Below are 27,500 nucleotides of genomic sequence, written 5' to 3'. Positions count from 1 at the left end.
GGCTTTTAACTCTACCTGGTCCTAAACCCAGAACTGTTTTACCCACTGTAGTCATAAGTCTGCATGCAGTCATATTTTTTTCACTACTGTACTCTCTTATGTGTGTGTCTTACGTATTTGAGTGTGTCACTTTCTGACATTATTATTTACAGGAATTCTTTGAAAATCCTGCATTCAGAGCAGATGGCCTGAAAATTTACCCAACTCTTGTTATAAGAGGTACCGGTTTGTACGAGCTTTGGAAAACTGGGAGATACAAGAGTTACCCACCTAATACATTGGTTGATTTGGTTGCTACAATTCTGTCCCTTGTACCTCCGTGGGTGCGTGTGTACAGGGTTCAGAGGGACATCCCCATGCCGCTAGTAAGGCAAGTGTTATTACCGTGTTCTATATTTTGTATAAGATGTATGGAGAAATCAGACTAGATAAAATGTAATTTTTTGCTATCACTTCAGCTCTCTAAATGTTTATAAATTTCAAGTGCCTGTTAAAACTAAAAATAAGTTAACAATAATAATCATATAATTCCCTCTACTGTAATGCCATGTGACACAAAGGGGTTTGTGAAATTCCACCACTCTTTAGTGCTTTCACTTACATACATCTCTCATTTCCATCCTCATATCTCTTAGTTTTTATTCGGTTATGTCAGGGTCTTCCTTTTCTTCTGGTGTCTAGAGAAGCTGAGCTGACACTGTCATGCCACTAGAGTTGTGTGAAGGCCATGTCCAAGATTATTTATCTCTGTCCTATCACCTGACTCCTAATATTCTTCTCAACTTTATTCTCTGATGAATAAAATTTTTAGATACAATAACATTGCCATACCTTGAAGCATGTCCAGATATCAATATATGTAGTTTGTATTGGACTAATTTATCATATGCAGTTTCAGTTTATTAGATTTCCTCATGTTAATAAGTTTGGCCTTTGTTTGAGTTGAGTTTTAAAGTGTTTTAGTTAATTCCAACTCAAGAGAGCAAATATTTTGTGGCTCTCATTATGTTGGTGACTCATTTTATATAGGCTTAGCCAGATTTTCTTAGTTCCTTTTCAGCTTTTTCTTGCCTTTGTTGGAAATGTCTTTCCCTTAAATGGACCACCTTATTAAAAATAGTGTTATATTTAGAGGTACAGTATCACTAACACTTTGGTACGTAGCCTACCACCAACTATAGCACATGCCCAAATGTTTCTTGCATGTTCACCAACAACATTCAGGAGCTCAATTGTGCTTTCATCATATGTGTTTACCATTGTTTTTATAATCTCTACCACTTGAATCACAGTCCAAAGTCATCATTGTAAGTGCACTAACAATAGATTAAAATTAGTAACACTCCTATGCCACTTGTTCTTTATGGATGTGAATCTTTTAACTATTAATTTTTAACAGTTAGCATCAAAAGCATCATCAGTGCTGGTTTCAATTATCCCTACTATACCTTTAACACTACACTATCATTAGATGCCATGTTTTGAGTGTATTTTATGCACTAGGCACTGCAATAATTGCCAGGTTATAAAATACAAGTTTCTTGTGAATCACAAACCACACAGTAACAGCACAAGGAGCTATGTTGAAAGAAAGAAAGGATTGGGTCGTTGGATGGTGGGTGGGAGGGAATGTTTCTCATTAATGCAGATTGGCAGAGAATGGAAGCATCATCAGGTTTGTGGTGCTGTTATTGGTAGGTACACAGTACTAACCCAAATCCCCTACCTTGCTACTTGTTCTTGTGACTGTTGGTGAATAACCGTTGTAATTCACCAGCAGGGTATTTGAATTTACTTCTCAGCATTGGTATGGAATATTTTGGTTTTTGTTTACAGACCCACAATGAACTTGCACAACATTTCACATGAAAGCTCAACAAGTAGTATTGGAGCATTTAGTGGCAAAGGACCTGTTTAGACCATTATGACCGCTTTATTTTATAAGTGTAGATAAAGATATTTTAGATCTTGTAAAGTTATATGGTAAATTATTTTGTGTTTAGTTCTGGAGTTGAACATGGCAACTTGAGGGAGTTGGCACTGGCCCGCATGAAAGATCTGGGAACTGTGTGTAGAGATGTTCGCACACGCGAAGTGGGAATTCAAGAGATTCACCACAAAGTCCGACCATATGAGGTAAGTTGAAATAAGTGTACTTTATGAAAAAATTTTCTGGTAAGCCGTTGATCAGGAGGTCATTATACTCCTTAGGGGAATAGTGCCATCAGTATACCTCACTCAATGCACTGTAATGATTGCTGTCTCTTCAACCCCCTATCTTTTACTGTACCTCCCCTTACTGTACCTCTGTTCATATTCTGTTTCTTCCATTTTACTTTTCACCCTTTCCTGACAAGTGTTTCAGCATTGAATGACCTCATTGTAGGTCCCAGGACTTGGCCTTTGGTCTAAATGCTATTTTCCAGTTCCAGCTGGATTATTGTAAAGTACTTTAATGAGACCCCTTCTTCACATTCTTGGACTCTCATAGGCCTCTCCAAAGGATTTGTTTTTAAATGAGAAATGAAGACAGGGCAGTATAAAGTTAGAGAGGTTAGATGTCTCACTGAAAGAAGCAGTTGGGAACAACTGAAGACAGGAAGCAGTGTGCATGCATTATTCTGTAGAAAAATTTCAAAGTTCAAGGGAAAGTGTCAGAGATTAGTATTTTAAGTAACAATTTTAAAATCTTTAGGCTTGTACTTCTTGCTGGAAATATAGTATTAACTAGTACAGTAGTGTTTCTAGCCAACAACTTGTTTTGGTGTGATAGTGTAAAAATTCACGCCTTATTAATTGCAAAGGACAAGAGCAGAGGTCAAACACCTGAAGCTGTACACAAACCCAAACTCCTTTCAAAAACAGTGTTGGAGGACCATCTCATTAAGGAGAACAACCGCAAACTGGAACAGGTTTCTCCAGCCCTGATCAGTTCCTTGTTTATTGTTGTTATGTTGGAAGCTACCAGATGGTTGAACCAGTATGACAATGGAATTTTCATGTTTTCACATCCTGCATATTCCAATCTCTCCTTTCTGTCAACATTAACAGAGAGGGTAACCTCCCTGGTGGGATATGAAGGGTAAAAAGAATATCTGACACTTCTAAAGACAATACACTAAACCTACTTTTATCTTCCATTTGAAGAAAGGCTAAGGCAAGCTTCTACTTAAAAGAACTTTGCTCTGGGAATTTAAACAAAGGTATTCTAGATTTGACATCCCCAAGAATGTATGCTGTCTTCGAGGCACATGTACTTTTCAAAGTAGATAAAATGGTAAACGTGGGTGTTTTAAGGTGAGATACCAATGGGAATGAGCATGATTTGAATAAAAATGGGGATACAAATATGCAGAAGGTGAAATGGAAGAAAACTGGACAAGACATAGGTATTTTGCTACAATATCTGTGATACAAATGTTTCAATTTATTTTACATTTGTGATATTTCTTTCTGCAGATATGAACTGAAACAGAAAAGATGCATTCCGACTCCCTAGATACAAGGCTATTTGTAATTCCATATTACTTTTTACTTTCAATTTAACAGGTGGAATTAATCCGACGAGATTACACAGCAAATGGTGGATGGGAAACTTTTCTGTCGTACGAAGATCCTGAACAGGATATCTTAGTAGGACTTTTGCGACTGAGAAAATGCTCTGATCAGACGTTCAGGTATGTTGTTGAGTTGAATATAGATTACAGGTGTACTACAATAAAAGTAATAAATTTTATTCATTTTCGGCATATGATTAAGTTTATTCCCTTAAAGAATACAAAATTCATTTAGAATAAAAACAGAATTGATTTTTTTCATTCAAATCCATTGCTCATAACACTTACTGAAGGTCTTTAAATGTGTCAGACACACTCTCTCTCGCTCTCTCTCCCTCAAAATTATCTTGTGTTTCAGACCTGAATTAGTCGGAGGGGTCTCAATTGTTAGAGAGCTTCATGTATATGGCTCTGTTGTACCTGTCAGTTCCCGCGATCCACGAAAATTCCAGCATCAGGGCTTTGGCATGTTGCTCATGGAGGAGGCGGAGAGAATTGCGAGGGAGGAACATGGATCCAAGAAAATTGCTGTGATATCAGGTGAGAATACTAAAGAATGTTTTGGTTGTACTCTTGTGAATTACATTAAGAAATTTAAAGAGATAAGTAATGTTTTGTAGTACATATCTTGAGATGCTTTGGCATACTTTCGTACTGGGTCACCTAAAAATCCTCGTAGGCTCTATCACACTAAGGGAAACTTGTATTTCATATATATTTTAGTAATTATCCAAATTCCACTTCTAACATTTCACAGTCTAGTAGCTGACATAAGCATATGGAATCATCATGACCATATACTTTTGAATGTTCCTTGGGCATAGGAAGTTATCTGATAAAAGGGATTTTGACGAAGGAAAAATCTATTTCTGGGTGATTGGCTCGTGTCGCCCTATGAAAGGATCCTTAATATCATTCTTTCTAGGTAAAATTAATCTAAAATTACCAGAGAAAAACAAAATTAAGAAAATGTCAGTAAAACTGACTCGCTCACTCTTAAAAAGAAGTGTCGGTATGGCAATAGGGGCGAGTGGGAACACTACCACGAGACATTCACCAATTAGAACTTCCAATCAGAATCCCCACAAGAGAGAGCTGATACCAACGGGCGATGCGGCCGCTACTACTACTACTAGAGGACGCCACGGACAACAGCGCCCCTAGCGGACATCCTTAATCTAAAAACATCTTGTCCTGCAGGGGGGGGCAGACAATACAGGGTGGGTTTCATAGGGCGACACGAGCCAATCACCCAGAAATAGATTTTTCCTTCGTCAAAATCCCTTTTCTGGGCTCAGCTCGTGTCGGCCTATGAAAGAGTACCAGAGAAACAGACAAGATGGGAAAAAAAAGGCCAAATGAAAAGCAGTTGTAAAATGAGGGATATAATATAAGTAAATCAATTACAGCATATAAACTAAGTACTTAAGTCTAACTTATTCTAAACAGTAACATAAAAGAAAGTTAGTAATGTAAAGTACTTAAAATTACAGTAAACACAGTAAATTATAATAATGCAGTGTAATTTTAACAAAATAGATTTACTTAGATAACTTATTTACAAAATATACAAACACATTGTGTCCTACCCTAGCATAAAAATAAGGGTAGGTACACTGAAGTACATTATCAGTACAAAGTGTGGATGTCCCTAGCAAAAAAAATAAGGGACAATCCACTAATATGATTTCAGCGGCTAAGGCTAGGATATCCGAGTAGCATGGCGATAGGGTGAGGCATGTTGGATGAGGTAGGTAGAAAGGAGACCTGGATCTGTACTACAACTACTATACAGTATCAGGAGAAACAATGTTTCCCGCTGCTACTGCTGAAAATTTTAAAGATTCCAAGGACTTTAGATAATGACGTTTAAAGACTGTCGGAGATTTCCATCCAGTATACTTTTTAAGATCCTCAAAGTTCATATGTTGAAAGTAATTAATTGAGGTGGCTACTCCCCTGATGTCATGTGCTTTTGGGAATGAATCAGGATTGGCTTGTTTAATGAAGTAAAGGATTTTGTTGTCTAATACCTTTTACTGACAAAGTACCACCTTTTTCTCTCATGAAGAGAGGACCTGAGGATCTTGAGGATGTACGAGATAGAAAGGCTCTTAAAGTTGATACTGGGCAAAGAGAAGGGTCTTGCGGAAGTGGGATGACTTTCCAAGGGGCCCACCTTGCAAGAGGATCCTCATTTTTAGCCAAGAAACTACGATCCGGAGCAAGCAGAACTTCTCCTGAGGGGAGGAATTCCACATGACCCGCATCTCTGGATAGAGCCGACAGTTCTGAAATTCTAGCTCCTGAAGCTAGGATTAATAAGAATAATGTCTTTCTAAGAAGCATTATGAATGTACAAGACGAGTTGTCAGTATCTGAAGCTAGTTTGAGGACATCATTTAAGAACCATGAAACTGCAGTAGGCCTTTGAGAAGGTCTAAGTCTAGCACAGGCTTTAGGAATAGACGTGAAATAAGATTCAGTCAGATCTATCTGAAAACCTAACTGAAAGATCTTCTTCAAAGCCGATTTATGAGTAGTAATAGTGCTAGCTGCTAAACCTTTTTCAAACAAGGATCTGAAAAAGGATATAGCTAGATTAACTGTCATGGTTGTAGTGTTTGATTCTTTCAGGAAGGATGCTAATTTTTTAACAGCTGAGTCATATTGTCTAATAGTTGACTCTCTCTTATCTGATTCTAGGAAGAGAATATTTTGTGGATCAATATTAGCATCTTTATTAGCCGCAAACTTCATGAAGTCCATAAAGTTAGGGTCTGAAGAATTCCTGAGGAAGCGAACACAGTCCTCATTTGTACTGATTGTGACAGCTTGGGATTGGGAATCCGTTGAGGTCGGAGACCCAATTCCAGAAGAAGAGGATACCAGTTGCTCTTGGGCCAGTCCGGTGCAATCAGAGCTACTGTTCCCTTGAAAGTCCTCAGCTTGCTTAAGACTTTCAAGAGAAGATTCACTGGAGGAAAAACATAAATTTTTCTCCACTGATCCCAATCTAACGACAGGGCGTCCGTGGCATAAGCCAGAGGGTCCAGGTTGGGGGCCACATAGCAAGGGAGCTTGTGGTTCGCTTGTGAGGCGAAGAGATCTACTTGGAGACCTGGGACTCTCCGGCATATCCACTGGAATGACCCGTCGTCTAGGGACCATTCTGATTCCAGAGGGACTGACCGGGACAAAGCGTCTGCTATCACATTTCTTACCCCCGCCAGGTGAGTGGCGGACAGATGCCATTTGTGTTTGTTTGCTAGGGCAAAGATGGCTATCATGACATGGTTCACATGCTTGGATTTGGACCCTCCCCTGTTGATGCAATGAACTACCACTGCACTGTCCAAAACTAGCCTTAGATGAGACTTTTTCGGGGGAAGCAGTCTCTTCAAGGTAAGAAATACTGCCATTGCTTCCAGAACGTTTATGTGGAGCTGGCGAAATTGAACTGACCAAGTCCCCTGAACCTGTTTGAACTGAGAATATCCCCCCCACCCGGACAGGGAGGCATCCGTGTGAATGGTTAACACTGGAAGGGATATTGAAGGGGTACCCGCTTGGCTAAGTTCTTTACTTTTGACCATGGACGGAGTTGATTGCGAAGGATCTGTGGAATTACTGACAACTTGTCTCGAGATTTGGTGTTTGCTCTCGATCGCCAAACTCGATTTATATCTTTTAGCCTTGCTTTCAGGAGGATATCTGTCACCGAAGCAAACTGAAGGGACCCTAGGATTCTTTCCTGGCTTCTCCTTGATGTTTGTTTGCATTTGAGAAATTGTCTGACAGATTTTGCTATTTCCTTCCGTTTGGCCACTGGAATTGACAGATTGTGGGAAGACAAATCCCATTGGATTCCCAGCCACTGAAAACGAGACTCCGGGGTAAGTCTGGATTTCGTTTTGTTTATCTGGAACCCCAGATGTTCCAGAAAGTGAACTACCTTTTTGGTGGCTTTGAGACATTCCTCGACTGTTGGTGCCCAGATCAACCAATCGTCGAGGTATGCTGCTACCATGATTCCCTGAGTTCTCAATTGCTGCACAACCACTTCTGCTATTTTCGTGAATACCCTGGGGGCTACATTCAGACCGAAGGGCATCACTTTGAATGAGAATGTCTGATTTCCTAGCCTGAATCCTAGGAATGGGCGGAAGTGTCTGGCTATAGGGATATGATAGTATGCGTCTGTAAGATCGATGGAGCATGTGACGGCTCCACGCGGAAGTAAGGTCCTTACTTGCGAGAGGGTAAGCATCTTGAACTTGTCGCAACGAATGAAAGAGTTTAAGTCTAAGATTACCCTTCTTTTTGTTGAGCCTTTCTTTGGCACGCTGAATAAGCGACCTTGAAATTTTAGATGCTTGACTCTCGCAATAGCTCCTTTCTGAAGGAGTTCCTCCGCATAATCTGTCAATTCCTTTGATGGTATTTGGCGGAATGATTTGATTGGAGGAGGATCTTTGATCCAACTCCAACCCAATCCTTTGGACACTATGCTCTGTGCCCAATTGCTGAACCCCCACCTGTGACGGAAGAGGAACAGCCTCCCTCCTACCTGGGGAGCCTCATTGTTGATGGGCGGGTTGACCACCACGCCCTCCTCTGAACTGCTTACTCCTTGTCGCCCTCCCTGCGCCACGCTGGCGAAAGTAGCCTCTCGCCCTACCTCTCGATTGTCTGTTAAAGGGAGGGTAGCCCTGACCTTCATACGTAGGGTTGAAGGCCGGCGAGAGTGCGTAGGAGGTCGAAGGTTGTGATTGAGGAGACAGCAGGAGGATGGGCTGGTTCTGCTTAGAAGTAGCAGGTTGTCCCTGTTGGGTAACCGGGACGGCCTGAACAAATTGCTGCTGTTGCTGGTGTTTCTGGTAAGGCTGGAACCTTTTACCAGACTTCTTTGGTTTCTTACCAGCAGTGGGGACGGATTCTTGCTTCCTCTTAGATGAAATACCCCACCTAGCTCTAAGGCTCTGGTTGAGCCTAGCCGCCTCGTGGTGTACTTCATTTACAGCGGACTCTGGGAAGAGATCCGCTCCCCACATGCTAGAAGCCAGGAGTCTATTAGGCTCGTGCCTAATAGTGCACTCCTGCAGAACGTGCTTTCGGCAATTCCTCCTAGCTTGGAAGAAGTCGAAAGCATCCGTCTGAACCGTCTGAAGCTGGGATTTGGCCAAGATCTTAAACAGAGGTTCCGTGCCATACGAGAGAGCAGCCATCTCTGTTATGATCAGCGAGTTGAGGGACCTGCCAAACCTAGTTCGCGCGTCGAACTCCGCCTGAATCAAGGAATCAAGCAGCCTTGGGAGCTTTTCGCCGAACTGGTCCATGGCGCAGTCCGGTTTGAGCTTACCAAGCGTGAACATGGCTGGCAAGTTCTCCCACAATTCTCCAAAAGCTGGGAAGAGCGGAGAAGTAGACTCTGCCTCCCTTAGCTGTGGCATGGGCTCATCCTTGAGGACTGCCTGAAGAGTCGTCTCTACTATTTTTGTAGCGAACGGAAGAGAAGCCTCCTCTTCCGTCGCAAAAATAGTGAAAGGACTCTTATAGGCCTGGAGCTTGGTGTTTGTACACTCCCAGTCCTCAAGGCAGTGAACCCATTCACGTTGAGCATGATCCCTACTGTAGAGAACATTCTCCCTAGAGATCTTGTCTTCCCTAGTAAGCGCCGCTACGGTCAGCCTAGCATAGCCAATGAAAGGCTGCGTCAAACCCGGAGGATAAAACTCTAAGTCCTCAATCCTTCGAGTTCCACACTCCGGGATAGAGATCATACCATCCTTAAACGGAGCGTAAGCGGCTACTCTCCATGGGTTCTCCATAGAGAAAGCTGGTAGTGAATCATATGGTGGAAGCTGGAAAATACCAGCACTTGTTACTGGGGAGACTGGAAGGGGGACCTGAGAGAGCCCAGCTACTCGGTCCTCATTCTCTCTAACTCTGTTAGAGAGATCTTGGATGGACTGGCCTGATTGAGACAGAGTGCTCGACAGTTGTGCGAACATCTGCTCAAACTTTGTCCCCAGGGCGGAGACTTGAGAGCCGACCATCTCACCCACCTGTTGCATCACCACTGCTGAGAAAGCAGTGGGATCAAAGGTGCTGGGTCCCGCTCCTCCAACCGGCGTTACCGGAGTGGATGCGGTGGAGGCCGGAGAAGGCATTGGCTCGGTGGGAGCGCGAGCCTTTTTCTTAGAAGACTTGCTTCTAGAGCTCTTCGAGTAAGAAGAGCTCGGCTTGGCCTTCACCGCGTCAGCGTAAGAAGTCGAAGACTTCTTAGCTGAAGAAGACGAAGACGACTTCTTAGAAGTCGTCTTAACTAGGGTCTTCGGTTCTCTCTGTCCCTTCACCTTTGGGGGTACAGAGAGAGCGGGAGAGCGGGTAGGGATCTCAGATCCCACAAAGCCTTGGAAAGAAGCACTTGAAGAAGGGACAGGAGAAGATCCAGGAGCGCCCAAGGAAAGACCTTGGGCGCCCGACACACCTACCTCAACCAACAAATCCTCCGCACCTACCGCCATAGGCTCAATGTTGAGGTCCAGGGTAGCGACGTCCGGGACCGACTCCTGTGTGGCTACGACCCCGAAAGATTGCTGCATCTCTTGCTGGATGGAGGCTATGAGAGGGGCTGCGGATAAGGGGTCAACATACCCTGTTGACTTGCCCCCGGGGAAGATCTGGACGGCCAGCTTCTTGTCTAAAATGTAAGGCTGGCCTTTGGCGGCGTTCTTCCCGAAGCCGCCTACCCACGCTTTCAGGGTTGCAAGGGCGACCTCCCTCACACCAGCAGCCTGAAAGAAAAGGCGAAATGAGCTTCTAATGGCGGAACGGGGTTAACAAACTTATGTCTAAGAGTTGTTAGTAAAATGATAAAGAAGTCTATAATCGACTTACCCCCTCCACCAGCTGACTGACTAGGTCGTAGCAGATGGCGCAGGCTTCCGGGTGCCAGACGATCATATCGTTGTACGGCGTGGCACATGGAGCGTGAGACCTGCACTCATCGTGGCCGCAGGGGTCGTACAACGTCGCGTTGCATCCCAGGACCTGACAGTTGGTAGCCTGTAAGTGGAAAGATACATAAGTATCAGGAGAACACTTACAGCCTAACAGTTGCTCCGCTGGTGCCGGAGCGAGAAAGTTAGATTAAACCAGAGCCCCGCCATAATACGTGTGGTAGTAAAATGGTTGGTTGTCCTAGGCTACGGCGGAGACAAGAGATAGAATCCAACCAGGTGTGGTGGTAAAATGAAACCACGACGGATAATGGCGGGGATGGTATACATATGAATAATAAAAATAAACAAATCATCGTAAAATTAGGGTATATCCTTAAAAATAACAATAATTATCAAACCTTTCCCCACCCGTCTACTAGAAGAGTGCCCGGGTAAGAAGCAAGCTCCCTTCCGGTAGCGGGGGAGAGATGTAAGGATATAGTAGGCAAGCAACCGACCACTAGTAGTGACCACCCCGCCCGCTGGCGGAGCCAGTAATCTATAACCAAAGGTGCCCCGGCTGCGGCGGAAGGCTCCGTTCGTTATAGAAAGGGAAGGTGGCTGAGCAACTGGGGAAGGGGGGGGAGGGTCTCGGCGTAACACGGCGGGAGAGAGAGAGGGGGGGGGGTGGCCTACTCCTCCCCGTCCCAACAACTACCCGCTCGGAGACCCGGTACCCTATGAGTGGTCGCCCTATACCCCCCGCTGGGAGGAACCCCTGGCCTCCTCAGAGAGAGAGGGAGGAAGGCAACTGAGGTTGTCATGACAACCAAGGAGTCCCCCAGCGCCTCCCTATACCTGGTAGGGAGGGAAGGGGAAGGGGAAGGTGCGATGGAACACGTGACCGCAAGTGGCCTAAGCCGCGAAGCAACACAACCGTGGGAGGGCCACGTGAACCAGGCTGTACCAATACATGGGACATGCACCTAGGCAAGCCTAACACCCTAAATAGAACTAAATTTACATCGTAAAGATGGAAAAGACACTTATAGTAGAAGAAAAAGAAGCCCAGGAGGAGGCAAACTGTTCCGAGGAACAGAAGCCTACTCGGAGCCAGCGATAGCCGATGAAGAGCAAGAGCCGGGATGCTGGGCTGGAACATAGAATAGCCCTAAATACCAAACTAAGAGAAATGGTAAAAGGGCTAACCTAGCTAAAACTCGATGTAAAAAACGATGAACGTGATATAGTAAGCCCATAAGTATAAGAAGTCCCAGTATGGAGGACCGGGAATTCTTAACGAGGCAGCATGGCGCCGCCACGAGACAACCGGGAAACCGTATATGACCTATTAGAAGGAAAATACTGGTTCCCGGAAGACTAAAATACAGTAAAACATTACTTATGAGGCACTTAACTTAGCCGTTGCGATGGCAGAACGTTCCATGATGGATGGTGATATAAATCCTCGTGAAATAGCACAAGCACAAGAAAATGCGTCCGAACGCTGGCGCTAATGATTAAGGATGTCCGCTAGGGGCGCTGTTGTCCGTGGTGTCCTCTAGTAGTAGTAGTAGCGGCCGCATCGCCCGTTGGTATCAGCTCTCTCTTGTGGGGATTCTGATTGGAAGTTCTAATTGGTGAATGTCTCGTGGTAGTGTTCCCACTCGCCCCTATTGCCATACCGACACTTCTTTTTAAGAGTGAGCGAGTCAGTTTTACTGACATTTTCTTAATTTTGTTTTTCTCTGGTAATTTTAGATTAATTTTACCTAGAAAGAATGATATTAAGGATCCTTTCATAGGCCGACACGAGCTGAGCCCAGAAAAGACCTATATACTACCTATAGTATATCAGAATCCTTTAAATAAAAGCTTGTAAAAGGTCACACATATTCAGTACTATCATGGCATTCTAGTTTTTGTGAAAGGTTCGCTGGTTACCTGCCATGCCTCTCAGTTACCAAGCCATTGGTTGGCTTTCTCAGGCCAGGTGTAGGTCTTAGGGTCCTAAATAACTTACATGGTTATCCATCCATCCACACTAGATACATGCTTTCCATTCGATTCTGGCTATATCTGTTTAAGAGCTTTTTTATTTAATCTACCTAAGATAGCATTTTGAAATGTTGAAAGGGATGTAATTCAACTTGACAGTATTCAGGAGACCATATACCTAAGTGAGTCATTCCACTGGCTCTGCATGTAAAGATTAATATATTTTATCCCATGAGCAGCTCACCCAATTATGTACAGTCTGCTGTAGAACATTGGAATTGACTCAGATATTCACTGACGAACTCTTGTTGTATTCTGCTTTTCTTGAAAAGAGGAACACATTTTTTTTTTATTACATGAGCAATAACTCAGGAGCTTAGAATAAGATGCATGTTAACTGAATCAGCCATGAAAAATAGTCTAGCCTCTGTTTATATTTCGGTATGTTTAAGTTGTCGCACACCATGGCTTATAGCTCACAAATTAACTACAACTCTGCTTTCAGGGGTAGGCACCCGTAACTACTACCGAAAACTGGGCTATGAATTGGATGGGCCTTACATGTCTAAGAGCTTGTGAAGTTTGCAGCGTTGAAGGCGTCTCCTCTGACATTAAGCTCCTTTATTGAACATTATTGTTTTAATGGAAGTTTATTTATTGTAAAGCATAATAGAGGACAAAACATTCTGTTGATAATTCTGAAATATATATTCCCAAGATGGTCTGTTATTACTTTATTTACTTGGAATTTTCTTACATTATGCAAAGGTCTAATGAATGCTCCCTTTTGATAAAGTTCATTGTTTGGTTATGATTTCATTTACGAATTTCCTTTACTTTCACTCTGTCTTCACCAGATGCAGTTGAATTGTTAGTATGTATTTTTTTTTTATTTCTCTTCGTTCTAGTAATGTTGGAGAGGTCTTCTACTAATTCTTCTTGGTAGCATGTCTTGTCCCACAACTGATACTCTTTATGCAAAGAAATAAAACCACCTTGTATTTATGTGTCATATAATCGGCAACCTGGAGTTGCGTCCTCAGTGCAAGGTTAGCCACAAACGATAAACCCTTGATTTTTCCTCCTTGGAGAGGGATATTCTGTAATGCATGAGGAGGTAGAGAAGTCAGAGGAAGTCCTTTTAAGCTTTCCTGGAGTATCTATACCAAATCCTTTTGCTGAGTGACCTGGTGAAGAGCAGATTATATTCCTCTTTGAAACCATAGTCTTATAGATAACACCATGAGAAAACCCCCTTGATCTTATCTTTTGTTGGATAAGAAAGAGTGTTTCAGAACTTTAATCAGTGCATTAGTGTCTGTTGTTTTTAAAGGCTGAATTTATCCTGATCAGGAGATGCAACTGGAAAGCCTTCAATAGTACTACTGAAATTCTTAGTTTTGAAAGTGATACTTTCATAAGTTGGTCAACCAAAATATGATGGGCACAAGAGCTACCCTTAATTGCTTTAAATATGACAACCTTTTAGGTCCTATTTCAATACGTATAGTATTAATTTTGGATCTGCCGTGTTAAGTAATGAGCATGGCCTTGTATATGTGTGCATTTGGTTCTAATTTTTAACCTTTGCTAAATATTTATTAGTTATCCTATTATATTTACTTAATAGCTTTATCATTCCAAGAAAATTACCATTGCATTGATCTCCTAGAACACTCTTGTCTCTCTGAAATTGCAGCCCTCTTGTTGCACATTGCAAAATAACATCCAGCAGTCTTGATGAAATTGCTCTCCACCCCCTCGTCTCACCCATAATCTACTTTATACCCATGAAGTGACTGGTCTAGCTCTTTTCATTTTCATTTGATGATGTACGCTGCTTTCATGTTTTGGGAGCCTTGAGCAAAGTATTTCCAGTTTTGCACAAATGGCATACGTACAGCCATTATTCCTTGTAAGGTGTGGCTTCTTTCTTTACCTTACTCCACACAAGGCAGTCACGGTAATGTTTCTCTCTGTTGTTTACTGACTTAGAGAAGATAAAAATCTCTGAGGAAGAATTACTCTTCTCATCTTTAGGAATGATCTTAGTACTAGTCTATAACATTACTTCAGAATTTGATACACCTAATGATACAAAATGTTGTCAAACTATCTGCGATGAGGTCAGGCCATAACTCAACGTCTCCATTATTATCTGTTTCCTGAACTGGGGCTTTATCAGGCCCTAATCCAAAATCCATTAGATCTGTTTCCTGAACTGGGGCTTGACTTTGGATTTATTTTTACTAGCAATCAGCTGAAGATGATTGTAAATGAAATGCTGAATCAGTAATTGAGCCTCTTGGGATAGGATGTGGATCATATTTTTGAGACTGAAAGTATTATGTAGTTTTCAACCTGCTTGTTGAAGTTATGCCCAGCTGATCACCATCTTTAGTTTTAGGGTGTTTGTCAATTTTTTTTTAAGTACTGAGTGATTGGTTGGATCCCTTTAGCTTCCCTTTCTTTTCCCTCTTGCTTGTTTCCGAAAACCTGACTTGTGCACATAAGTACGTATGCTAAGAATGCAGATACTAGACTGTTATAATGTACAATTGTATTTTGTTTGTACACTCACATATGTAGTTTCCAATACAAAAATTGCTGTAATCTTATGACTAGTGTATAGCACTCTCTCTCTCTCCCTCTCTCTGATAGAGAATATGCAGATATGGTGTTGTTAGCTGCATTACTTACCATTTAATTTTATTACATAAATGAATTGGAAAAAGTTACACAAGATTTTAATATCTATAGTAGGTACTTACAGGAAAATACTAAGGCTTCCAGCAATATATTTTTTATCTCTACAGATTCATCTAAATGCTTATGTAGCAATAATTTGATGATTGAAAATATTTACGGTACATAGAATGTACACCAATGTGGCCCATTGAGTAAGGAGGAACAGTTCATCTCATGTACAGAGGAAGTTTGTACTTGTTTCCATTGATTTTTATCAATGTTTGCCTGATGTATAATGATTTGTGCACTTTCCATGATGCTGTACTTAACAGCAGCTCATACAAGGTCATGACTACGTATGTCCATGTGGTTTGCACCTCCCATACAAGCGCCTCAGTGGCGTGGGGTTGGCGTGCTACCTCGGTGGCCGCGAGTTCGATTCTCAGGCATTTCATTGAGGGGTGAGAGATGTGTATTTCTGGTGATAGAAGTTCATTCTCGACATTGTTCGGAAGTCACATGAAGCCGTTGGTCCCGTTGCTGAATAATCACTGGTTCCATGCAACATAAAAACACCATACAAACAAATAAACAAACAAACCTCACATACAGGGGTAGTGCTGTCAGTGCACCTTATATGGTGCACTGTAGGTATACTTAATGACAGCATCCCTTTAGCCCCTAGCTACAACCCTTTTCATTCATTTTACTGTACGTACCTTTGTTTATATTCTCTTTATTTCATCTTGCCTATCCTAACAATTGATTTATAGTGTAGTGCAAGGTTTTCCTCCTGTTATACCTTTCAAACCGTTTTACTCTCAATTTCCATTTCGGTGCTAAATGACCTCATAGGCCCCATGCTTGGCCTTTAGCCTGAATTTTCTATTCAATTCCATTCCACTAAATGTAACAAATGGCATGAGGCAGGGGTGCAATAGATCACCCTATTCTTCTTTTTGTAACTGGGTTTATCACTGAAAAGTTAGTAAACACAATGATAGGATTTAGAAATGAAATGTTAAGGATTGTGAAATACTTCTTTACAGATGGTAGAGTTATCCTAAGACATTCTTTGGAAGAAATAGTAAAAGCCGTAAAAGTTTTTGTGTTTAGTGGCCCAAATAAAAGGATAAAAGCAATTATTATACTTGACTTTTACAATATAGAAGAATTGGAGAAAATGCAGTCCACCGAGGAATAAAGTTAGCAAAACAGATAGAAAATCTGGGTGTGACACCTAATAACATAAAAGATTGCTTCAAGGAACAAATGAAATCAAACCATATAGCTAACTTTGTCATAAAGTCAATGCAGGGTGATGGTAGGGAAACCATAATGGAAGAGATTGATGATGACATTCATGGAAGTAATGAAGTTCAACAAAAATGAACTGCAAGAAAGATAATGAAGCTTTTAGGACTACTAAAGGCACAAATGTTAACATGTATGCAAGTTGCAGGCTACATTACGATCTGAAATAGGGCCCTCTTCGTGCCAATCAAGGGATTTGATAGATAAACTTTTATCTGAAGCACACATTAGAGAGTGTGCATAATTGGCTCTTATAAAAGATAAAGATAGACTAGTATGAAAATGAGAAAAAACCTTGGAATTTTTACAAATAAAAGAGTCTAAAAGAATTAAACAAATTTAAGTGAAACTGATTCACTTAAAGGTAAGCAGTTAGAAGAAATGATAAATAACTTAGACAAAAAAAAAGCACATTTGAGGAAAAGGAATGAACTAGACAAGCTAAAAAATGTAGAGAGAGTTTATAAGGGCAACATAGGAGAAGAAACCTAGAACTATAATACTGAAAAGATAGTGCTGATCAATAGGGATAGATTAGGCATACTGGAATTAAACGATAGGAATAGGTTATAGGCGTACTGGAATTAATTGATAGGAATAGGTTATAGGCATACTGGAATTAAACGATAGGAATAGGTTATAGGCATACTGGAATTAATTGATAGGAATATGTTATAGGCATACTGGAATTAAACGATAGGAATAGGTTATAGGCATACTGGAATTAATTGATAGGAATAGGTTATAGGCATACTGGAATCAAACGGTAGGAATAGGTTATAGGCATACTGGAAGTAATTGATAGGAATAGGTTATAGGCATACTGGAATTAAATTATAGACATACTGGAATTAAATGATAGGAATAGGTTATAGGCATACTGGAATTAAATTATATAGGTTATAGGCATACAGGAATTAAATGATAGGAATATATTATAGGCATACTGGAATTAAACAATAGAAATAGGTTAATAGGGGGAGATACAAAATGTCTGTGCTGTGAAAAAACAAAATAAAAACTTAAAAGATTATCTCCTACTTTAATGTTTAGCATATATAGTAACATCATGAAATAGAAATAGATTCGCTCGGTAGCCATATGAAGGAAATACATAAAGAGAAATTGATAGATATCATCTTACTGTCTCTAAATCTAATGTTTGAAAAATAGATAATAAGAAGGAATGAAAAAAAAATGTATATATTTATATAAAATTACTGGGATAATAAATATATATATATATATAGTTATATATATATATCATCTTACTGTCTCCAGATCTATCGTTTGAAAGATCGATAATAGGAAGGAATTTTAAAAATGTGTACATAAAATTACGGAGATATTAAACTTAAACACAAGTAAAGGAATAAATAGGAGCAAGGGAGGGAGGAGCCGTTTAAAAGCAAAATCCCGTCAATTACTACTAATAATACAGACCTGCCTGTGATTGTGATAGAAATAGGATAAAAGGAGAAGATACAAAATGTTCATACTGTGAGGAACAAAATGAAAATTTGGAACATTTCTTACTTTACTGTCCAGCATACAATGAAATTAGAAATAGATATAGCTTTATGCAGCAACCATATCAAGAAAATAAAGAGGAATTAGTAGCAAATATAATCTTATTGGTAGTACTAATGAGGGAGGAAGTGGAGAATCGGAAAGATTTTATAAAAGAAATGTGGTATTTCAGAGAGAAGAAGCTCAAGCAAACACAAACAAAGGAGGAATAAAAGAAGCAAGGGAGCCGTTTCAAAGGCATATCCCACCCACTACTACTACTACTACTATTGTCCTTGGGGATTTCAATGGGCATTTAGGTTTCATGGGGACACAAGAACTTGACCAAAATGGAAAATATGTTATGGTCCTAATGGAAAAATATGACCTAACGCTATTAAATGGAGATCCCAGCTGCAAAGGAGAGATAACCTGGAGTAGAGGAGAACAGCACTATAGACTTTGCCCTAGTCAACCAAAATATGTATAAAAACTATGAATGTATGGAGATAGATGAGGGAAAAAAAATATGAATATGACCTATCAGACCATCACCTCATAAAGGTCCAATTCAGAATGAACACTAAAGTAAGGAAAACATTCAGAAATGAAACAAAAGAAATCAAATATTTGAAAGTTACAGAAGAGTCTACCAGGAAATACCTTGAATATATAGAGTAAAAAGTAAGCCAACAAGACAGAAAAGGAGATCTAACCCAGTTGGAAGGAACAATGAGTGAAGCGAAAACAAATAACCTAGAGAAGATAATCAAAAGAAGGTTAAAGACAGGAAAGCAAGAAGAAATAGAACCAGTATAGGTCACCAAAGAAATAAAGAAAGAAATAAGCCAAAGAAGGATATATAACAAATTAAAAAGGAAAGCCACAAGAATAGAAGAAAAAAGATACTCTGAAGAAGCATATCTTAAACAAAAACAAAAAGTACAGATAATAATAAAGAAAGCATATGAAGAATATGAAGAAAAGATTAGAAATGAGATAATGAATGATAAAAACAGACACAGGAAAATCTGGGAATATATAGACATGCTGAGAGGAAAGACCACATCAGAAAAAGAATGGATAAGAATATTCGATGAAAATAAGCAAGAGATGAAGGACGAAACCCTAGGGAAAGAGCTGGTAAAATTCTGGGAAACAATATACCAAAAAGAAGAAAACAAAATGGGAGAGATATGGAATGAAAGCAAGAAAGAACAGTACAAATATGACATGGAAGAAATAGTGAAAAGATTAGGACAGCAGATGAAATGCCATATATCTTCAAGGGAACATATGCATGGAGTGTATGACCTAACAGAGACAGAGATTAGACCCATGGAAGATATCAACATAACAGAAGATGTAAAAAATCAACTTGAGAAAATGAAGGCAAATAAAGCACCAGGGCCAGAGGGAATGAAGCCAGTTCTGTTCAAACTACTCTTGCAAAGTAACAACCTTCAAAAAGAATTGGCAGAATGTTTAAACAGCATACTGAAGGGTAGGAAAACGCAGAGAAGCTGGTTTAAGTAAAAAAACAACACTTATGCCCAAAAAACAAAACCCCACAGTCAGAGATCTAAGGCCAATTGCTCTAACAAATGCATCATATAAAATTTAAATGGGGATCCTGAGAACCAAAATAGAAAAACATATTAGAAATATAGGAAAAAAGAATGAACTGCAATCAGGCTTTACCGAATAAAGGAGAGGAATCGTTAATTTATATATCTTACAATACTGCATACAAGAAATGTACAGAAGAAAGGACCCATTATTTGTAGTATCAATAGATTTCCAAAAAGCATTTGACTCAGTTAATAGAAAAAAGCTAGTTGAGGTCATGATGAAATATAGGCTGCATGCAGAAGTAATACGTAAATGCAGTTGCAAAGATATATACAAATGATGTAACAAGCCTATGCCTTAACAATATAAAACAAAAAGGGCTAAATGTAACCAATGGAATAAGACAGGGATGCAATGGCTCAACCATATTCTTTCTACTAATAACGTACCTGATAATAGAAAACTTAGAAAATACAACAGAAGGTTTTAGAAATGAAGTAATAAGGATAGTGGCACTATTATATGCAGACGACGGATTAATACTAGGACACACACTAGAAGAAATAACAAAATCAATAAAAACCCATATGGAAATCGCAAGTGAATGTGGCCTAAACATAAACAAGGACAAGGGTAATATACTAATATACAATGACTGGTACAGTATCGATGATGTGGAGAATATGGAGCACATAGAAGGAATAAAAATAGTTAAGAATATTAAATACCTAGGAGTAACAATCAACAACATGAAAGACTGCTTCAGAGAACAGATAAAAAGGGGCCAAATTAAAGCAAAGCAGATGGCAAATATGGCTAATGCAGTCATCAATAAAAGCTGTAGCAGAGTAAAAATAGGAAAATTGTACTGGAAAGGACTAGTGATGCCATCTTTCATGCATGCAATGGAAGTCATGAAACTTGACAAGAAAACTATAAATGAATGTCAGAAGATAGACAATAAAGTATATAGAGCAATTTTGAAAGCGCCAAGTTACACAGCAAGTTGTGCGTTAAGACCTGAAATAGGGGCCTCTTCCTGCCACTTAAGAGATATCAAGAATAAACTATTCTACCTGAAACATACACTGAAGAGTAGTGGAAATAGGCCCCTCTATGAGATAACCATGGATCAGTATGAAAAAAAAAAAAAAAATCCTGGATAATGCAAGTAAAAGAGTATATGAAAGAAGTAAACATAAACTTAAGTAAAATTGAAGAAGTTAAAGACAAACAGTTAAGAGAAATAATAAACAATTGGGACAGAAAAACATGGCAGAAAGAAATGAATGAAAAGTCAACGTTAAGAATCTACAGAAAATATAAAGAAAACACAAGAGAAGAAAGTAGGGCCAGACTAGGTATACTAGGATTAAATGATAGAAATAGGATAAAAGGAGAAGATACAAAATGTTTATACTGTGAGGAACAAAATGAAAATTTAGAACATTTCTTACTTTACTGTCCAGCATACAATGAAATTAGAAATAGATATAGCTTTATGCAGCAACCATATCAAGAAAATAAAGAGGAATTAGTAGTTTTACTGAGGGAGTAAGTGGAGAATAAGAAAGATTTTATAAAAGAAATGTGGTATATCAGAGAGAAGAAGCTCAAACAAACACATACAAAGGAGGAATATAAGAAGCAAGGGAGCCGTTTCAAAGGCATATCCCACCTACTACTACTACTAATACTACAAAAACACAAACCAGTCAGTCAATTAGCAGGTTTTTGACGAGTAGGAGCCCGTGCTAACACAAACCGGCATTTTTTCTTCAAATTAGCAATCGAGGAATTGAGGTATTTAAATGTTAATAATAGACAAGATTACTTGATTAAGTAAATACTTAGGAAGATGTCGTTATAAGCCAAGTAAATAGGCCTAGGCTACCAATATTTCGCCGTAGAAATTACTACTAGGTACCTACCTACCTAGGCTAGTACTAGTAGTAGGTATACCTATGATTATATTATATATTTTATCGATTTTTAACGTTTTTTTATATAAATTCGGGTTTTAATAAATATTTTTAGATGTATTTAACCCTATCCCCCCCTTAGCCTATATAACAATAATGGGGTCCCACGGGTGGCGGGGGGACGGGGCGGGGGCGGGGGCGGGGGCAGCGGTTTATTAAAGCTGGCCTGTGGCACGGTTTAACTACCTAATTTATCCCCCAGTATTCGTGGGGGATGCGTGCCAGACCCGTGAATAGTAGTTAGAACCTGCGAATGTTTGGAACCCCTATAAAAACGCTAAAAACAGCCTTATTTTGTTAGTGAAAACTCAAGGAAAACCCACTACAAATTTTCATACCTTGGTTTTTTTAATAGATCTAGGGTAGAACACCACGGCAGGCCAACCCTCATCACGGTGGACGGGTCTTATTCACTCGATATTTAATTGGTGAAACAAGAATACAATTGCAACTCTAAGCATACCATTTAAAAGACTGAAGTTTCGTCAACATAATGTGATATATGAAAGCCCCATACAACTAAAATAAGCATGTGAGCTCTTCGTAAAATATGTTTTCAAGGCAGTTTTGAAATCCAATATGGCGGCTACGTTTTGCATGGAAGGTTCTCATCAGTGACGGCCACCATCTTTCCCCAGCCTTCCCAGCACTCATTTGAACAATGTTAGCGTATATATGTAACGTTTATTGATCTTACTCAAGATTGCAGTTGTAATCAGCACAATAAAACAACATTTTGTTGCCTATATTAGTGAAAGTATGGAACTTGTTATTCCCGGGGTTATGGTTGGAACTGAATTCATTCTTACCTTGTAATCGGTGGTTTTTATCCTTACTGCCATCACAACTGAAACTCCACAGTGCTTATTTGATTGTAATTATACACATTTTGGTCTTAATTCACTCCACAGTGCACTTGAAGCACGCTGTGGTTCCTGGTTCCTAAGCACTCACTCCGCAAACACAGTTACGAGCAGCAGACGACAATACTGATTATGAGATGCAAAGCTTTATTCCCTTAATTGTTTACTTTACTCAATATTTAGTTTAACTTTACTTCAAAATGTTTATTTAATTCATGTCTATTATCCCTTTTTTTGCAACCAAATTAACCCCCAAAATTACAAATGTTTCGGATGTATACTTACGAGCAGACGACGTGAGGAAAAATGACTCATCGTTGCCAATCTAGTGGAGCGTCACACATACGCCGATGCATTTACAAACTGTTTCGATGAATTCTAGTTGTCATAGTAATGCAGTAATGATAAAATTGCTGTAATATGTACGTATATATAATACAAATAGATACGCTAATTTCACTTATTTCCCCGGTTTTGTGTAAGTCTATACCTAGTTTGGAGGGTAAACACATACCAATTGACAACACTGATAAACAATTGAAGAGCGCAAAATGCCGCAAAGAATGCCGTAGTCCCCTTGAATAAGTGCTGGTAAGAGGTTGGTTTACGATTGTTGTGATGAAAGTGCCCCAGCGTCTATGGGAACAAGTGGTGTGCAGATTTAGCACAGGAAATGGGAAGTTTGTTGACACAAGCGACTCCGTAAACATCAAGATGGCGTCAATCTTCGAAACATTTTTAGTTGTAAGTAAAAATTTCTAAAGCGTTTTGGTGAGATTTCCACTGCCGTAGCCACCCTTTTCACTACCCTCTGTTTAAATCTTAAAATTTGGCCTTAATTTCTAACTTTGGAGAAAATACTTACTTCGAAAGGAGAGTAGAGGTCTTTAGCTCCGTTTCTCACCAACAACAAGTCGCGACTGATGCCCATCTCCGGTGTCAGGACACGTTATAATGAACTTTTTCGGAGGGTGGCAAGCGTTGAATGTAGGTGGCCTGTTTGGCCTGCTGTGATGTTTTACCCTATCACAAAAAGTGCATTTGTTCATGAAACTTACCTGTCAGATATATATATAGCTGTATTTTTCCGAATCCGACAGAAATTTAAACACTTACGACACACGCAGTGGGAGTCAGGTGGTTAGTACCCATTCCCGCCGCTGGGAGGCGGGGGTATCAGGAATCATTCCCATTTTCTATTCATAATTTTTCTGTCGCCGGTGCTGGAAACACCTGTTTGCAGCACCTCCGTCCAGATTTTGGAAACTTACTAGCTACTTGAGTATCCCTTTTGGTTTTCTTTGGTATCTGAATTGGATCGGTGGCTTGGCACACGTTGACTTTGGTTTGATTTGAATTTGGTATTGATTTTTCTTTGATCAAGATGTCAGGGTCTAGTTCTGCTAGCGCTAGATTTTGTTCCATGTCTGAATGTAGAGGTAGGCTACTGAAAGCTTCAGTAGACCCACATTCTGTTTGTAAAGTTTGCAGGGGGAATGAATGTACGTTTGAAAGTCGTTGTAAGGAGTGTGAAAGACTAACAGAGTCGGAATGGAAGGCGTATGAAACCTATCTTAAGAAACTTGAGCGAGATAGGTTAAGGAGGTCTTCCTCCAGGAGTGTTTCAGGTAGGCAAGATTTAAATTATTCTCCTGATAACCCTCTTCTGTAGATTATGCTCCTACCCCTGTAGTGTTGCCTCCGGCCCCTGAGACAGTGTCGGTAGAAGGTAATACATTATCGCTATTTTCTTGAATCGATTCGTAACTTAGAATTCAAAAAGTGTTAGCTCTGGAGGGCAAAAGTGAAGAGAAGTGCAGTGAAAGTGCCCCTTGTGTAGTGGAGGGTGCGTCAGATCGGCCTCATTCCGCCTCTAGACTAGACCTCTGCTTGACTCCCAGATTACGGGGAGAGAGCATGTCGAAAGTCGAAGGAGGGGGTTACGAGGAACCCCCACCGATCTGGCGTGCCTTCGGCAGCTTCTGACGAACATACCCAGACTGCCAAGGAGAACGTGCGCGTGCACGTCTTCTCAAGGAGTGCTTTTCTTCTTCTGAAGCTTCCTCCCCGCGCAAGGGGTGGAGCTCTCATACCGCATCACGTCCGCTGAAAAGGACGGCTCGCGTTCGGGACTCTTCACGTCCAAGTTGTTCTCCGGAACTTTGCTTGTCGCCTGATAGTGCGTTTTGCTGCTTTTCCTCCGCAGAAGAAGCGTAAGGATTATTCGGAGGCGGAGTCTTCCCTAGATGTTTCTTTCGAGCGCCGCAGTCGCTCTAAGGTGCGTGAAGCGGCGGTTCCTGGGAGTAGCAAGAAGGCGTCCCCTCGCCACTCTCCTGCTCACAGGATCAGCCCCTCCCCAGAAAAGGAGGCTTCACCTACAAGCAAGATTCTCCAGTCTCTTCAGCAGCAACTTCGAGATGTTTTTCCTTCGAGAGAGACTGTTCCACGTCGCCGTAAGAAGGATGACAATCTTCCTGTGAAGAGGTCGAGGCGTTCTCCTCCCTCCCTCTCCTCGCTCGTCTCTCTCCATCCCGTTTGGAGTCTCCATCTAGCGTTTTCGTTCCTGCTCCCCAAGCAAACTTTCTAGAGGAGGCGAGAAATTCGTTTTCCTCGCTCTCGTGAAGCGGGTTGTTTCCGCTGCTACGAAACTTGTGGATAAGAAGCGAGTTTCTTTAGATGCCGAGCGCGCTTCTGTGAAAGTCAAACGCGCTTTCGTAGGACGCCGAACGTGACTCGGTGCAAGTTTCGCGAGCGCCAGTGGACGCTCAGCGAGTTTTTAGTGGGACGCATCGGGCGCGCAACCAGTGGGACGCTCGGCGGCGCATTCATGGAGATCGGCGCGCACCAATCGGTGGGCGCTCAGCGCGCACAGTGGACGCCAGGTGTACACCTGCGGCGTTTGAGCGCGCTTCTGTCGGCGCCAGTAGATTGGCTTCGGACGCCAAACGCGCGCCTACGGACGTCAGTTTTCCACTTCCGCAAGCACAAGCGGAGGCGGGGAACCCTTCCTGTTCGCCGTTCTTTCTCTTTTGAGAAAGCTCGGGATTCTTCTTTACTTCCTCCGACTTCTCCAGTGTCTGAAGAGGAAGTTTAGTGACGCTTTCGTCGAAGTGGACGAAGAACAGCAGTTGGCTCCAGTTTCGACGGACTACAAGGTTTTGACTCGTTTATTCTTCAGTCAGTCTTTGCAGACACTTTACCAACCTGAAGCTCCACGTACTCCTCCCTCTCAGTTTTCGTCTTCCAAAGCTGCTAAGATCTCGGGCTTTGTGAGAATGAAGAAGTCGCTTTCTACGAAGCAAGCTTTTAGAAAGGTCCATGATTGGATGGAAAAGAGGAAAGCTTCAGGCAAGACTTCTTTCGCTTACCACCTTCAAGACTCGGTGGCAAAGCTGGTATGTGGTATGAGACGGGAGAAAACGTCGGAGTTAAGCTTCCAGCCTCAGCTCAAGGAGACTTTGGTAGCATTGTAGACGCCACCAGAAGATCTTTTTTGTCTTCCTCGAAGGTCTCGTGGACACATAGCGAGTAGACTTTCACCTTAAGGCCTCTTCAGGACACTAGATGGTCTTTAATTTTCTTGACTGGTGCCTGGGAGTATTGGATGCCAGGTCCAGGAGTTCTGATTCCATCAGTCTGGGGGAGCTGTCCAGTGTATTGTCTTGCATGGACAAGGCCGTCAGGGATGGTTCTGAGGAATTGGCTGCTCATTCAGCACGGGACTGCTTAAGAGAGCACTTTTTTGCAATTTACTGCAAAGTCGGTCTCACCAGCGCAAAAAGCGGATCTTCTTTTCGCTCCTTTCTCAGAACATTCTTCCCCCAGTCTATGGTAAAGGACATAGCTGCCAGTCTCCAGGAGAAAGCAACTCAAGACCTTCTGGCACAGTCTTCTAGGAAGCCTACTACTCTTTGTCTTCTGGGTCCTCTGCTTTGAAGAAGTCGAAGCCCTTCGATCCGCTTCTTCCTCGAAGCCAGCCCCTCGAGGAAGAGGCTCTTTCAGAGGCAAGACTCCCGCTCCTTCCAAGAGCAAGAAGTGAGAGGGAAGTCCTTCAGACACCGGTAGGAGCCAGGCTTCTACATTTCGCGAAAGCTTGGGAAGAGAGAGGTGCCGACGCTTGGTCTCTGGACATCGTCAAGAAGGGGTACAGAATTCCTTTCCTGATGTTACCCCCGCTGTCTTCGACACCAAAGGATTTGTCTCCGTCGTATCAGGGAGAAAAGCAGAAAGTGCTTCACGATCTACTAGATCAAATGATCGAGAAGCAGGCAGTGGAACAGGTCTTCGACCGGAGTTCGGGGTCCGGGTTTACAACCGTCTGTTCCTAGTGCCGAAGCAGTCAGGGGGTGGTGGCGCCCGTTCTGGATGTCAGCAGTCTAAATCGCTTCGTTACCAAGCAGAAGTTCAAGATGGAGACACCTCAATCCGTGCTTGCAGCTTTAAGACCGGGGATTGGATGGTCGCGTTAGACCTTCAGGACGCATACTTTCACGTCCCCATCCATCCCCACGATCAAGGAAATACCTGCGGTTTGTCCTGAAAGGGAAGATTTTCCAATTCAGGGCTACTCTGCTTCGGTCTCAGCACGGCGCCGATGGTGTTCACCGTTCTTATGAAGAACGTTGCGAGGTGGCTCCATCTTGCGGAAATAAGGATCTCTCTCTACCTAGACGACTGGCTTATTCGAGCCTCATCGCAAGACAGGTGTCTGAAGGACCTTCACACGACTCTGTCGTTAGCGAAGTCCCTGGGACTTCTGGTGAATCTCGAGAAGTCGCATCTGACTCCTTCTTCAATCCTTAGTCTATCTGGGGATTCAGATGGACTCAGTGGCTTTTCGGGCTTTTTCCGTCCCAGGGGCGACAACTTCAATGCCTGGACAAAGTGCTGCCTTTCTAGGGAAGGAAACATGCTCGGTGAGGGAAATGGATGAGTCTGCTGGGGACCATTTCCTCACTGGAGAAGTTTGTTTCTCTGGGAAGGTTGCACCTCCGACCACTTCAGTTCTTCCTCTCAAGCAATTGGTCACGCAAACAGGATCTAGAAGAGGTCTTGTTTTTGACGGAAGAA

The 27,500-nt window shown here is 41.5% G+C and overlaps 2 protein-coding genes across 3 annotated transcripts in view; both read left to right on the top strand.

The window, feature by feature from the left end:
* LOC135211034 (elongator complex protein 3) overlaps positions 1–13,227 on the top strand; it is a 146,227-nt gene extending 133,000 nt beyond the window's left edge. Inside the window, exons 4-8 of the mRNA XM_064244069.1 lie at positions 153–370; positions 2,004–2,136; positions 3,550–3,677; positions 3,916–4,097; positions 13,008–13,227. Coding sequence (XP_064100139.1) covers positions 153–370; positions 2,004–2,136; positions 3,550–3,677; positions 3,916–4,097; positions 13,008–13,081 — 735 coding nt within the window. The 3' untranslated portion in view covers positions 13,082–13,227. The remainder of the gene's footprint in view (positions 1–152; positions 371–2,003; positions 2,137–3,549; positions 3,678–3,915; positions 4,098–13,007) is intronic.
* Positions 1–27,500, top strand: part of LOC135211035 (NADH-cytochrome b5 reductase 3-like) — a 113,274-nt gene that overhangs the window by 10,739 nt on the left and 75,035 nt on the right. The gene's annotated exons all lie outside the window — the stretch shown is intronic.

The sequence above is a fragment of the Macrobrachium nipponense genome, chromosome 4, assembly GCF_015104395.2.
Source record: "Macrobrachium nipponense isolate FS-2020 chromosome 4, ASM1510439v2, whole genome shotgun sequence".
NCBI classification, from domain to species: Eukaryota; Metazoa; Arthropoda; class Malacostraca; order Decapoda; family Palaemonidae; genus Macrobrachium; species Macrobrachium nipponense.
The sequence above is the reverse complement of the archived record's forward strand: the minus strand, read 5'-3'. Positions and strand labels throughout refer to the sequence as shown.